Source organism: Onychomys torridus, chromosome 15 (assembly GCF_903995425.1).
Source record: "Onychomys torridus chromosome 15, mOncTor1.1, whole genome shotgun sequence".
In the NCBI taxonomy this organism is placed as follows: domain Eukaryota; kingdom Metazoa; phylum Chordata; class Mammalia; order Rodentia; family Cricetidae; genus Onychomys; species Onychomys torridus.
In genome coordinates, this window is record NC_050457.1 from 24,018,446 (window position 1) to 24,034,230 (window position 15,785).

The 15,785-nt window shown below is 43.2% G+C and overlaps 1 protein-coding gene across 1 annotated transcript in view; it reads right to left on the reverse strand.

The window, feature by feature from the left end:
• Positions 1-4,646: 4,646 nt before the first annotated feature.
• The window catches only part of LOC118596302 (baculoviral IAP repeat-containing protein 1a-like), a 58,823-nt gene continuing 47,684 nt past the window's right edge, over positions 4,647-15,785 (reverse strand). Inside the window, 4 exon segments of the mRNA XM_036207113.1 lie at positions 4,647-5,108; positions 10,489-10,653; positions 13,550-13,636; positions 13,952-14,104. Of these exon segments, the coding sequence (XP_036063006.1) occupies positions 4,744-5,108; positions 10,489-10,653; positions 13,550-13,636; positions 13,952-14,104 (770 nt within the window). The 3' untranslated portion in view covers positions 4,647-4,743.

Genomic DNA, 15,785 nt, shown 5'->3' on the forward strand with positions numbered 1-15,785 from the left:
AAATACTATGAGATTCTTCCACGAATTGTTTTTTCACTTGGTAACTTGATCATACGGTTCTCCAGCATGAACTTTGTAGATGACAATGTCATGTCACAATATTAAAAGCTTGGGCACACCCTCTTTAACAGTCCAAACAAGCTGGGTATGTTATCTCTACTTTACAGATGAGGAAACCCATGCAATAGGGTTAAAGAGTAACCAGGCAGCCTTGGGAGTCTGTACTTTGAACCACATGCCCTGCAACATGAGGGCTGAGTCTTAAGGAAAAATGAACTCTGGGGGCCCAGATGCACATTTTCTTCTCCTTAGGATATTTAAAAATTTTTGGAGTTAGTAGGGCTTCTAGGTGTTACCAGCAGCCGTGGCATGTACCTCAGATTGTCTGTCTAGACCTGAAAGGCCGTTTCTCTTACCTAGAAGCCATCATGGTCAGATAACCAGGTTCCGCCAGCCCCTCCTGACTTCTGTGTTAGAGGAGTGGTGTCTTGTGCACACTTTCCATCCTGCATCAGCTGTCAACAATCCAGTCTTAAAATAATCTCTTCAGTTAGTATATAAAAATATGGATCTCATGATGTTTCTGTGTATACCAGTCTCCTATTGGTACCTGCCACTCCCACTGTGGTCCTTCCTCACAAGACCCTTCCTCTTCCCACTTCTGCTTTCCTGTCCCACACACACTTTGTGCGGTCCTATCCGGTGGGGGATCCTAGATTTTGCATGGGAAAATGTCAGCTGTTTTCTTTCCTCCCTGCTTCTTCTCTCTTTCCTCACTTCCTCTCCCTTCCTCTCCTCCCTCTCCTCCCTCTCCCTTCCTCTCCCTTCCTCTCCCTCCCTCTCCCTCTGTAGTCATCTTCTGCTTCATGCTTGTGCACTTACCTAACTCTAGATTCCAAGCAAGTAAAGCATGCACTATCTGTCCAGTGTACTTTGCTTAACATGATGAATACCAACTCCATTTTCCTGTAAGTAATAAAATTCCATTCTTTCTCGGTGTGTTTTCTTGCACAGGAAGTTCTGCTGTGGATGATTAATTGGTAAATAAAACACTGATTGGTCAGTAGCCAGGCAGGAAGTATAGGCGGGACTAAGAGAGAGGAGTATTGGGAGAACAGGAAGGCAAGGGGGGTCACTGCCAGCGGCCGCCAGGACAAGAAAGATGTAAAGTACCGGTAAGCCACAAGCCAAGTGGCAAAGTACAGATTAATAGAAATAGGCTAAATATAAGAGTAAGAGCTAAACAAGGTAGGCCTGAGCTAATTGCCAAGCAGTTTAAATAATATAAGCGTCTGTGTGTTTATTCTATAAGTGGGCTGTTGGACTAACAGGGCTTGGCAGGGGCCGGAGAGAAGGTCTCCAGCTACAAAGTCCAGAAGTCAGACAGGCTCATCACACTGCTGACTCTTTCCTCTGTAAAGTCTCCCCAGTGGAACTCACTTTTCACTAACAATATTGCTATATCTGCATCCAATGTCACTTTTATTTTAACACCTTATAGATTTCTGTGGCCCTTTCAAGTGAACTTTAAAAAAATACTCTGTGTTTTAAATGTTCACTGACAATGTACAAGAATCTTTGTGGTCTGTTTAATTGTAATCTCCTCACACTTCTAGATACATATCTAAATACCGAGTTCTGTCTTCTACATTATTCCATTTTCTTGCCTGATTGTATGTATTGCTGACCACAATGCTGATTAATATTAATGGATACTCTGTATTATTCTTGATTTTTGTTTTAATTCTTCTACAATTTGACCATTAGAGATAACTCTATAATTTCGGCAAATATATCAATGACATAAACTGTCCTTTGGTTGAGGTTGTAGCTCAGTTGGTGAAGTTCTTGCCTGGCATGCTTTAAGCTGAGAGTCCAGTGGAGAATGGTAAGGCAGAGGGAGAACAGGATCTGACTTCCAGGGGAGCTTCTGATAGCATGGTAAAAATACGCCACTGGTTACAAAAAGGAAGGGAGCTTACCAGGTAGAAACTGCTGGGTGTTGTTTGCTTGCTTGTTTGTTTTTGAGACAGGGTCTCACTATGTAGCCTCACCATGTAGCCCAGGCTGGCCTCTAACTCACAAAGAGACACCTGCCTCTGCCTCCCAAGAGCTGGAATTAAAGGTGTGACACACCACTGCCCGGCTAGATCAGATGTATTTTGCAAGTGGAATCACCAGGATTAGCTTAGATATGGACTATGAAAGAGAAAGGCTAAGGATAACTCCAAGCGTTTCCCTAAGCAGCTGGAGGAGTCCAGAGGGAGTCAAGAGATAAAAGTGTGCCATCAGAGCACTTCAGTGAAGGGGAAGGCTAAGAGTTAGCGTTGAGATGTGGAATGTGCAATGCCCATTAGGGTTGTATAAAAAGGGTCCAGGACTAGAGCTGGAGCTGGAGGAGGTAGTGTAGGCATGGAACAGAAAGCCACTCAGCTGGATGAGGTGTTCCAGGAAGTGCACCCACACCCTGTCAGGAGAGCTCAGACGCCCCCAGTGGTTGGAAGAGGAACAGCCGAGGACTGAGCTGGAGCTGTCTGAGGAGGAAACCCAGAGGGAGGCCCTAAGGTCAGATGGAGCAGGCGTTTCCTAGAGACCAGTGATGAGCGCATTGGAGTTACCAGTAATGAAGTAGGGTCACATAGAGAAGACCAGTCATTAATTACTGATTTATTGATTTCTTTGGTGTGAGCACTGCTTATACAGATTATTGTCAAGCGTAACTTCAATTGTTACCTGGCACAGAATGACCTGCCATTTCTGTTTTCTCACTGGACTCTGATATAACATCTAAACATTTCTGACTACAAATGTATTAACTGTCAAATCAGATCATAAACAAGATAGTCTATCTGTTCCTATAGAGACAGGCTGTCTGGGAGCTGGGAACCAAACACAGGTCCTGTGTGAAAGCAACAAGTATTCTTAACTACCAAGCCATCTCTCAAGTCTTGAATTTATATCTTAAGCATGAAAATAACAGAGAATTGTAAAATTAAAAACAGCACAGAAAGGGGTAGAATAAAAAGTAAGAATGCTTCCCAACTCACTTCCCAGATATAACCAAAGCTTTTAAAAAAATGTTTAGGTGTTTAGAAATCTTTTTCCTCCAGATTTATTGAGGTATAATTGACAAACTAAAAGCATACCGTATTTAAGTTGAAACAACACAGGTATAAAAATAAGAATTTTATGTAAACATATGGAATGAAAAATGCTGTCATAGTCAAGTCAACACGTCCACCAATCCTTCATGTATCTATAGACAATGTTTTAAAATTACCAACCCTCAGGAGGCAGAGGCATGCAGATCTCTGTAAGTTCCAGGTAGGCCTGGTCTACACATTCAGTTCCAGGTCATTAAAAGCTACATAGTGAAACCCTGTCTCAAAACAACAGAAAGGAACAAGAAAGAAAGACTTAAGGCCATTATAGTACACGCAAAGCTCTCAAAAGCCCCTGGAACAAAAGCAGCTTTCTCTAAGCCCACTTTCTTCCTCCCATCGGCAATGGATGGGAGATGGTGTGAGCAAGCATGGCCACACCAAGGCTGGAGACTATACAAAAGCCCTGCAAAGACTAAAGAGCATCTCTGCAAAGAGTCATCTGCATCCTGTGCTAAAGTCGACTCGTGCTTCCTCATGGATGGGACGGACTCATCCTTAAACTGGCCATTCCTTACCTCCATCAAATGCTCCTACCTTGTGGTTTTTACAAAGATCAATGCTCCCTTCCCCACCCCTTCCTGTTGCCCTTGGCAATGGAGGGTTCTTGGTATGAACTTGAATAAGGCTCTAGTCTTTAGACAAGAGGACCATACCAGGACTGCTCATAATAGCTCTAAGTTCAGTGATGGGCCTGCAGGCTTTAATAAATCATCAGCCTACACAGTTAATGAATATCCTTTAATATGATGGTTAGTTATGCCTTTGGTTTTGAGACCGGATCTTCTTACGTAACCGAGGCTGGCCTGAACCTCTTGATTCTCCCACCTCAGTCTCCTATATGATGAAAATAAAGGTGTGCACCACCATATTCAGCAAGAGCAAAATGTATTAGAAAATTAGGTGTTGTAGATTATTTTAAGATGTGTTAATTTTTTTTACATTGCATTTGTCTAACTCTGTGAAGCTGTGTTACTTCCCTGTCTAAAACACCTGATGCACTAATAATGAGCTGAACGGCCAATAGAGAGGCAGGAGAAAGGCCAGGTGGAGCTAGGAGCCAGAGAGAATAAATAGAAGGAGAAATCTATGAGGAAGGAAAAAAAAGCAAGAGACATCAAGGAGAGGAAGGCACTAGGGGCCAGCCACCCCACCACACAGCCGCCACTGAGTAAGACTGAAAGTAAGATTGCAGAAGTGAGAAGAAAGGTAAAAGTCCAGAGGCAAAAGGGAATACATTACAGCTAAGAAAAGCTGGCAGAGACTTTGTTGACAGTCCATGAGAGGCTTTACCCTCTCTGAGAAGTGGATGGGAGGAGGGGTGGGGTGAGGTAGGAGGGAGCTTGGGGAGGAGAGAGAGTGGGAACTGTGGTTGGTAAGAAAAATGAAAAAACCTTTTTAAAAAAAGTAAAAGAAAATCTGGCAGGAAACAAGCCAAGCTAAGGCTGGGTATTTATAATTAAGAATAAACCTCTGCGTGTGACTTATTTGGGAGCTGGATGGTGCCCCCCCCCCCCAAGAAGCAAAAACAACTAAGTACAGTTAGGTATTTAGAACTGCCAGTAGCCTGTAGCTGCATCCTTCACTTCTGAATGACAGGAGAGAAGGGCACTATCCATTTCCAGAAGACAGTCAAGCGTTTGGACTGAGGGTGTCTCTCCTTCACAGCATTAATCACTTTCATGTCCTCTTCATCCAGGAGCCAACTGAGCATCTGAAGAATGGTGAGGCTGGGCAGTCGGGACATACACTGACTCAGAGCCTTCACAGTGGTGGCTTGAAGCTGGATGGAATCTGGGAGATGCCTGGAAATGTTGAGCACTCGCAAGTTTGGCAGGTTGTCCAGGGCTTGAAAGAAATGTCTGTACCCTTCCTCTGTAATCTTGTGATTCATTGAAAGATCTAAGTTCTCAAGTTTCTGGAAACCTCCACTGGTTGCTCCCTTGGCTGGAAAACAAAAAAATTATGAAAAGAATATCCTGAGGGCTTCAGTAATGGCGACAAGTTATTGGTACCACTCCCACACCCACCAGGATGAAAGTGGGAAATGCTCATCATGATGTTTTAGAGACCATTCTTTGAAAGCACTAAGCTGCTGCTTGGTCGATAGGGAACCACCTGGCCAAACTGCAAGCAGTTTGGAGGATGCAGAGGTCAGGGAGCTGCGTTCACACAGCTTTGATGGTCACGGCAATGTGCACTTCTCCTCTGGTCTCACAGAAGAACACATGTGAAGGAAAGATACAGTAGAAGGAACTGAGAAACTGTGGCAACTGCGTCTCCATTTCTGCAGAGTCCAGAAGGCGACAGTCCTAACAGCTTGTCCTCTCACTGTGACTGCAGTGTCTTCCCCTATAGCCTAGAGGGACTCCCTGGTTACTGAGAGCAGGGGCTCTGAAGGAAATGGAGCCAATGTGTTGTTGTTTTCATTAAAATCAATAGCTGCCCCTTAAGCAACTGCTGTCCTGACTGACAATTGCAACTCCACAGCTACCAGTAGCCATATGAGAGCACTGGCCACAGCTAGACAGGAATTCTGTCCCCTCAGGCACTAGCTCTATCACTGCTGCTGAAGGGAACTTTATCTAGGTATCTATCCCTCTATAGAACTCAAAGGACTGGAAGGTCGAGGTGAAATTCTGCTCACTCAGAGAGGCTGAAGAGCAAGTAGTTAATCTTCTCTCCTAGATTGCAGCTCCTCAAAAGACAGCATATCATGTCCTTCAGCTCAACCCCAACTTAAGAACCCTAGCTACACATGGTTCTGCCCTATCACTCCCCATCAGTTAGCCTCCTGATCCCAGGTTAATTTTATTTCATAAACAAATGTAACATGTCTTTGTATCTTAAATATTCTACAGCATAGATGAATACATCTTGAATTATTATTCCATAACATTTTCCCTTTTTTGTCTAAACATAAAATAAAAGGTTTTAACTTAAATAGAGTCTTACTATATACAATACAAACAATTATCAAGGACTATATTCACAATGTCCAATACATTTGTGTCTGGCAAATTTAAAGAAAATACTCCATTATCTATTCTATCTTAGTGAATCCAAAGTTTTATACCCAATTTATTTTCTATCATAACTAAGGAAACTATACCTCTAATTATTTAGTCTTTAACTCCATCCAAGACTGCAGAAGGAATTAATATTACCTAATAACAGAGACATTTGGTGGCCTGGAGAGTCACCTAAAATTCATCTGCAACACTGTGGCATCTCTCTTCTAATGACAGGCCTAGAATATCTGGCAGACTTCTATGAAGCAAGAATTTTGAAGGACTATCCTGTCTTATTTTATCAAAGGTCAGTAGTCACTTTCTTGTAGGCCCTGCATGTCCAGTTTATACAGCATACTGTAGGTAGCCAAGGCAAAGGAGTTTCTTGCCCAAATGGCGAGCCTTGCCACACTGAAAGCAAACTCCATATGGAGGTTCTTTGATGCCCAACGTCCTTTTATGAAGTAAATTGGTGCTGCCAGAGCAGATATGTCTCATTGTCATGAAAAACTTATGATACCAAAATATTTTGGGGTGGTTTTCAAGATAGGATTTCTCTGTGTAACAGCCCCTCGCTGTCCTAGAACTCACTCTGTAGACCACACTGGCCTTGAACTCACAGAGATCCACTTGCCTCTACCTCCCAAGTGCTGGGGTTAAAGGCAGACACCACCACTGCCTGACTAACAACATACTTTAAATGCCATATTCTATGGGTTTTTGAAGTGTTTGAAACCATTTATCTATCTAAATATATTTACTTAACCTTGAAAACAAACCTAATGTGGCTACAAGTCTGATTATTTTGGAATAATTACTAATCTCATTTCTTAATTATCCATTGCATTTTTAAATGAACAGAGTAAGTACAAACCCCAAAGAAGAGTAGAAACACACATTCAGTATAACAAGTTAACTTTAAATTTGTATCAATATTCCAATATATCACTGTCAAGTTTCAGAAAGTCTCCCTTGATTGAGCCTGATCCATATTAACTTGGAACAAGCCCACAGCCTCTTGTTTTCTATGGAAATTAAAGCAAACCCCCTTCTCCAAAGCATTTTGACTTCCATTTAACACATATATTGTAAAGTTAAGGCATTCTTAACACATCTAGGCTGGTTTATTCCAGCAGCCCTTTCAATCCCTTGACTCTTCGCAGCTGTCCTTTGCTTATCAACAATAAAAAATTCAAGATCTACACAGTACTATATAGTTTCCAGACTCCCTGTGGATTTCCAATGTTAGGTGGCTTTTTTTCTATTACTCTCTCTTTAAAGACATTATTATTTTTTAAACTATTCGCTTTTTCTGACTTTACCCTTTTTCTTTTTCTTAAGCCTATGCACATGGTAAAACACACTGGAACCTGTTCAGAGGTTTTTTTTCCCTGTGGACCACTTTTACTGCACATCTTTTAGCCTTTTTTGACCATATGAGAAGCTTCAAGCTGCTAAGCTACAGCTGGGTCCTCTGTGAGGCTCTATTGGCTGGTTCTGCCAGCTTCTAGGTTTGTGGGAGCCAAGCCTAAAGCTCACAGCCCAGTTGGAGGTTCATATGACCAGGAACTGCATTCAACCCCCCAACTCTGGAATGGCAGTGCCCTGTACTGTGGCAGGTGATTTGTGTACTTTTTATTTTCTATTTAGCACGAAAAAAACTGTTCAAATCTCTGCTGTACAGCACAACTTCTTAAAGGAGACATTTCTTTCTTTTCTCTCTCTCTCTCTCTCTCTCTCTCCCTCCCTCCCTCCCTCCCTCCCTCTCTCTTTTGTCCTTTTCTTTTCAAGCTTTCTCAGTCCTTATGGAAATTCAAGCCCCACTTTGGGCACCAAAATGTTGATTGTGTTTTACTCTTTACTCTTTGCTCTCTGGAAGTCCACCACCCAGCTTCCAAATAAGTCACACAGATGCTTATTCTTATTTATGAATGCATGGCCTTAGCTTTACTCATTTCTAGACAGCTGGCCTGTTGCTCCTTCAGTCACTGGCTGGCATCTGTCAGACTCTGCCCTTCTTTTCCTGTCTCTCCCTTGGATTTCCCACCTGGCTCTGTCCTGCCTTGCCATAGGCCAAAGCAGCTTTATTTATCAACCAATGAGAGCAACACATATTCACAGCCTACAGAAAATATCCCACAGCATTTCCCCTTTTCTGTCTAATCAAAAAGCAAGGTTTTAACTTTAACATAGTAAAATTATACATAACAAAAGAGTTATCATGCAAGAATTACTTACAATATCCAGTCTATTTGTACTTGGCAAAATTAAAGAAAATACTCTATTATCTATCCTATTTTTGTAAGTCTAAAGTTTCATATATAATTTATCTTTTATCATAACTAAGGAAAACTATAACTATCTAGTCTTCAACTCCATCAAAGACTCAAGAAGGATATAATATTACCTGAGAAAACAGGAAGTACACTGTAAGCAACTTCCAAAACTCTAGAAATGACAGAGACATATGGCTGCCTGGACAGTCACCCAGTGTTACTCTGCAACACTGGGGCATCCATCTTCAACCTACAGGTCTAGAATCTCTGGCAGACATTTTAGTGAAGCAGGAAATTTGAAGAACTCCTGTCAAGATTCAGAACATGTCAAATAGGCAGTGATGGTGCACAGCTTTAATCCCAGCACTGGGGAGGCAGAGACAGGTGGATCTCTGTGAGTTCAAGGCCAGCCTGGGCTACAGAGTGAGATCCAGGAAAGGCACAAAGCTACACAGAGAAACCCTGTCACAAAAATTAAAAAACAAAACAAAACAAAAACGATTCAGGAAGTCTCCCTTGATCACATGTGATCAATATCATTCCTGAAGAAATCCATAGCTTCTCAACTACTGTGGGAACAAAACCTGAAAGCATTTTTGTATTTTGGGGTTTTTTTTTTTTTTTTGTTTTTGGTTTTTGTTGTTGTTGTTGCGCTGAGGACCGAACCCAGGGCCTTGTGCTTGCCAGGCAAGCACTCTACCACTGAGCTAAATCCCCAACCTGAAAGCATTTTTAATTTCTTTTTTAAAAATATTTTTTTTTTTACTTCTCTTTTAAAGTTAAGGCATTCTTAAAATATCAAGGATAGACTATTTCAGAAGTCCTTTCAATTCCATGTCTTTTAGCAGCTATTGTGCCTTTTTCTTTCAGGTGATGGTCAATCTGAAAGCTATTCCTCAACTAAAGCTTTGGGTTTTTTACCCACAGGAATCATCTGAGTGCTTAACTATAAGGGATTGACTAAACCTACCAGAGCCAGAAAATGAAGCAGACTCTGGTGACGGTGAAAACAACACTGTGGAGAGGTTGACTCCTTTGCTTATTTGTTTGTGCTCAAAGTGTCACATTACCCAGCCTAGCCTTGAACTAGGAAATGCTGGAACTCTTGAATCTCCCAAGTGTGGAAATACAGGCATATGACACATGTAACCCAAAACACACTTTTAATCAAGCTATGTGAGGTAACTCAGAAATTTCACTCTAGAAATTACTAGACATGGACACTGTATGAGAAAGAAGCACTTCACAGTAACCAGCTGCTAGAAACAACCCAAGTGCCCACTGAATGGACACACAGAGTGCAGATACGGTCAAATAATGGAATGACACACATCAGTGAACTCAATCACTCTGGTCACATGTGTTACTAGAAACGTGAAGCGCACATACATTTTCAGACAAAACAGTGTCTATGCACAGGACCCCCTTCCATGAGGAGTCTGTGGCAAACGACTCTATGGTAAAGAAAGCAGTGCAGTGGTCATCTGTGGAGGAGCAGGAGGAGGGCACAGTTGCAGAATGCACATGGGTCTGCGTACTCATCTGGTTGACTCTACACTTACTTGGATAACAAAATTTTCAGCAATGTGAACGGGAACATTGATCCACTTCTACGTTTCAGCTTTTGCACATTTGTTTACATATTGTCAACATTCAGTTGACTAACAGAGGATCTGCCAGGTGCATGGAACACCAGGTGTCAGAACACAGATTTAGTGGTCCATGGAGCAGGGATAGAACACTGGTCTCGTGTGTGTCGGGAGCACTGAGTTCAATTTCCAGTACTGGGGAAACAAACCACAGGTGGATGGCTTCTATAACCCCGCTACAAAAAAAAAAAAAAAAAAAAAAAGGAGGCTGCTGACCTTCCCAGTCAGACCGGGATGAACCTGTCTGCAGAAGAAAATGAGATGAAACAGTGTGGTGGTGGATGTGAGGAACAGTTTGGAAAACTTTCCCATTCTAGACATTTGCAGTAGACAGCTCCAATGAGGCCACTGTTTACACACAGGGGGAAACCCTTTCCTGAGGGAAACTCACCGATTTCCATCACACTGTCATCATCCAAGGTGTGATGAAAGGCAAGAACTCGGAGACACCGAAGCTGCAGACACTGCCGGACAATCAGTTTGGCCACTTGGTGAATCCCGTCCCCAGTGGGAAGGAACAGTTCCTCCAGGTTCCTGAGAGAACCCAGAGCCTGTGCTGTGGGAGACACCACAAAGCCATCCTCAGTAGTAGTCCCAGCAGGAGCGAGCAGCTGATGACCTGGACCTTCTGCAGTCTGGGAGACCCCACCTAGCCGAGACCCTCCTCCTCACTGTCCTCTCCAAGGAAAAGAGAAGGGGTCAGCACACAGCTGCTCCCTGCTGCTCTCTGCAGCTGGTTCCTCCATCCTCTCCCCGCCTGACTCTTCACACAGGTCCAGGATGTCTTTCCATTTCTGCACTCTCTTCTAAACCAGGGCCTCCACTGCAGGTCACTGCCCTAACTGCACAGAGACTTTGGCCCCCTGCCTTGCCATCCTACCTCCTGCCATCACTCTGTGGGCATCCACAGGCCTCATTAAAGCCCTGTCCACTGCTCTGACAGCCTTCCACCCCTCATCCAATCTTTCATAGCATGATCCTCTGTAGATCACAGGATGACTAAGTCTCTACTTCTGTGGCCTCACAGAAGCCAATTAGGAAGACATTTGGGAATGAGGCAATATTCCAGATTTATCTTTGACTTTCCCCTTCTCAGTCTGGAATAAAATATGTCTTGTGACAATGAGATCATGATGGGGAAATGTATAGAGATGGCCAGCCAAACTAGTGGAAACCCATGAACTGTGGACCAATAGCTGAGGAGCCCCCATGGGACTGGACTAGCCCTCTGGATAGGTGAGACACTTGTTTAGCTTGAACTGTTTGGAGGGCCCCCCAGGCAGGGGAATTGGGATCTGTCCCTGGTGCATGAGTGAGCTTTTTGGAGCCTAGTGCCTAAGGTGTGACACCTTGCACAGCCTTGGTGCAGGAGGTAGGGGCTTGGACCTGCCTCTACTGAATGTACCAGGCTCTGCTGACTCCCCATGGGAGACCTTGACTTGGAGGAGGTGGAAATGGGGGCAGGGTTGGGAGGTGGGAACAGGGAGGCAGGATCTGTGGTTGGAAGGTAACATGAATAGAAAATTTCTAAATTAAAAAAAGGAAAAAAAATATTTCTTCACAGTCCTTGGTTTCTTTAGGAAAGATGATATTTAGAAATCAAGTTCAGGGATTTGGGCAGTTGACTCAGTGATAAAGGGCTTCCCTCACATGCTGGACACCAAGACACAACACACACACACACACACACACACACACACACACACACACACACACAGCCTTGTTTGTGCCTCCTTGTTCATCTGAAAGCAAAGCAAGGTGCATTTCCAGCAGCTCCACATGGCCAGCATGAAAACGCAGCTGTGGATCTTCTTGCCACAGCTGTTCAAACAGCAAATCAGATCTGAAATTCCAATCTCATATATACCACCTGCCAGTGGTGATATCAGTATGCACAGGAAACAAGACTGTTAAACTGGGCCAACTGGTTGATGTGTTTGTCTTGGCAGTCTTGAGACAGAGTCTCAGACTATAGTCCAGAATGGCTAGAACTCATAATTCTGCCTCATCATCTCAGTGCTGGGATCCCAGGCACTTGTTACCACTCAGCTTCTAGGTGATCATTCTTGAATGGGTTACGTAGACATCTACCCACTGAAAGAAATCACACTAGATCTGTGTACAGAAAAATGTCCCAAAGCTCTAAATAGAATGAAACTCTGAGGACTTGTGTGTGCATTACTACAACCACGGTTTCCAGTCTCTCAGGTGACTGCACTGAGGAATGTGTGTCTCTAAGACTGCAGACAGAGATGACTGGAAATGTATTTAAAACCCTCTATGTTTATGGGTCAGAGCAACATTCATGCACATAAGACAAGAATAAATATTTTAAAGTTTAATTAACTTTAAAAGGAAGACACTCTCAGACTGGGCACAGGACACTTGCCTTCTGATTGGGTCTGCTACAGGCTGTGGTGTGGCCTTTCCCTAGAGTTATAATGTTTCCTTAATGTTTTTTTGTTTTTGTTTTTGTTTGTTTGTTTGTTTGTTTGTTTGTTTGTTTTTGCCAGAGCGGAGGACTGAACCCAGGGCCTTGTGTTTGCTAGGCAAGAGCTCTACCACTGAGCTAATCCCCGATCTGTCACCCCATTGATCATCAGGGTTGATTTGTCTGATCTGGTGGGCTAGGCAGGTGTCCCCTTCCTCCCTCACCGCTCCATGTGTTCCCCTCCCAAAGCTGCGGTCGAAGAGGACGACCTTCCCCCAATAGAAGAGGACTGGTCTTTGGTCAAGGGTATAGGAGTAGCTGCGTGCCCCTGCTAGAACCTCCAAACAAGCTCTCAAGGTCCTTAATTTTAAATAGAAGTTTTAATATGAATTCTGAAACCTTTGAAACAAAAAGGGCATAGCATGTTTGGAGTGGGTGCCAGACTATGAAGTTACACAGTGCTATCATGACCAAATTCTCTCCTAAGAAGTCAGTGAGTCTGAGGACGTTGCATTTAATGAGATCAAGTGTGAGGATGTGTGGGACCAACAGTGATGGCATCTGGGGGTGATATTGAGCATCAATCACTATGGTGTCCTCCTAAGGACCAGCACAGCTGGTTCAGCTGCCCCTCTATATCAGAACATTCCACCAACTACAAGTTCAATCTTTAAAATCATGTCTGTGCCAAATGTGTACAGACATTTCCCCCTCGCCATTATTCCCAGAAGAACACAGTGTAACACTTGTTTACATAGCATTTACATTGCATGAGGCATTGTAAGCAATTGAGAGGTGGTTTATAGTATAAGGAGGATATGTAGGGTCATGAGCAAACACTGCACCGTTTTATCATGGAGTGGAGGATCTTGTAGTGTTTGCATGAGCAGAGGTCCTGGACCCAGCTGCCATGATGTCAAGGACAACTGTGCACAGCTTGCTTCGTTGTAGTTTCACTGAAGAGGAGGAGGAGGAGGAGGGGGATAAAGAATACGTTAAGGAACAATGTTTATAAACTCACCAAACTTTTCTGATGTTTCCTTATCTGGAAACTGTTGGCGTTCAAGTTTCAATATCTTCAGAGACACAAAATTTGGCAAAATGGTGACTAGAAAGGGAAAATGACATATAGTTAGTTCAGATACATTTCCTGTGGCACAGAGGAATACCATTGAAGTGAGAGTATACCAAAAGTGATGAAAGGTGATATAATATTCAGAATGAATTACTATGACTAAGCAGAGGAAACAATTCTGAAAAGGAAATGATTATGTGGTAGACACAGATGCACTTCATTGTTGAGAAAGACTCACTGAAGTCAGATGCTGTCACAGTTTCTGTGACACCAGCAGACTTTTAATTCTAGAGTATTTAATGACTTTGTGCACAGGAACATCTAAAATCAATGTTGTATAGTTCTTACCAAATGACATGGCTTCAAAGCATCGTCCAGAAAACTCAATCTCTCTGAGTTTCTTGCAGGAAGCAAGCACCGTCATGAGAGACTCACAATTCGAAAAGAAATCACATTTCAGGTAGAAAACTTGGAGATTTGGAGAGCTCTGAATCAATTTAACTGGAAAAGATGAAGGATAGTCAGGAAGTAAAGAAGGTTACAAATGCCTATCCAGACTGGCCTCTCAGTCCATAATCTCCAGCCACACCATTAAACAGGCAGTGACACAGTGATCCAGTGCTCAGGCCACATTGGGCGTGTGCTCAGCTTCTGCCACTGACTAGTGAGCAGAAGACCTGGGGCAGGTTCCTGACCCTCCCTGGGTCAGTTTTCTTCTCTTCATATTTCACTTTCAGCATCAGCAACCTGCTATCTCTGTGTTTGCACATTGCCCTGATGCAACAGGAATTATGTACAGAGTCATATAAAAGAGTATGGAGGACTATGGGGGTCCAGCCTCTCTATAGTCCCCTCCCGGGGTAGGGGAAGAATCTACAACCAGCTGATAATTAATCTTTGATGAAAAGAATCCATGTATGAAACTCCTTACTCCATACACTTTATTCTTCTGTGTCAGTTCTCTCTCTACAAGCTTCCATTCTTTTTATCTCCTTCCTGCCTGATTTCTCTCTATATTCATCTACTGCTCCCTCTAAGTTCTATCTTAATTCTCTCATCTTAATCCTGCCTCATCTAGGTCCTTTCCATCTCGTTCTTGCCCAGCTAGGACTTCCCCATCTGACTCTTCCTCCTCTTCCATCTCCTCCACACGTTCTCTCTGGTCACAATCCTCCTTCTCCCTCTCTGTTCTCGGTCTCTAAGTTCTCTCTGTTGTCTACATACCTCCTAAGTCTCCCAGGAATCCAGTTATAAACCCAAGCAAGAGCAATCTCCTCTCCAGCAAGGTCACCAGGTTGAATTCTACGGGGTCATAAAGGCAGGTAAAATTTTTTCTCAGGAAATGACCACCAGGCTTTCTTTTACAATCCAAAATGGGAGAGGTAAAAGAGGAGGTCAACTGAGTGCCAATGACTGTTAGTATATCAAAAAGGGGGTCTATGTGCTCAGTCTACATTCTGAGACGTGGTTAGGTAAGAAGTTAGGGGTCTATAAAGTTAGTAAGGCTGTAAGAAGGAAGGGTCAGAGCTAAATTGTGTAAAGCTATTACTCAACATCCACCTGACCTAGGTGGTGTCTCCTTGTGGAATTTACCTTACATCAGGAGACTAGCATGTAGACTATTATTACTGTTAATCCTTGAAAGTGGCTAAGGGAGCTCTCTGATTCCAGTACTGAAAGGGGAGAACCAGTTAGGCTGGGGGCAAGGAAGTCTTTTCCGAGGCTATTCTCCAAATACCTTAAATGTATATGTCCAAAGAGTGATCAGTCCACACTGTTAGCACTTCTGGTGGAAAATCATTTGGGAAAACTAGAAAGGCACACATGATTTTCATAACAGAAGACAGCTGATATAACAAGCCAAAAATAACACCAAAAGCTCCTTGGAATTTGGCTTCCTCTGAAGGAATTCCTTAATCCCTTCAGGTAGTGACTTTGCCATAACCAGCTGATTTCTTATGATATATTCCTGCGGCCCACAGCACAAGAGGGGACAACTCTGAAGCACAACTTGAAGAATACATGACCTTATTTATTTTGTCTATGTGTATATGGTATGTGGAGGGTCATCCTTGGCCATAGGACACATGCAAAGGTCAGGGTGAAACTGGGAGAATTGTTTCCTTCCCCCATATGGATCTGTGGGTCAGAGGACATCAGGCTTCGCAGGAAATACCTTTAC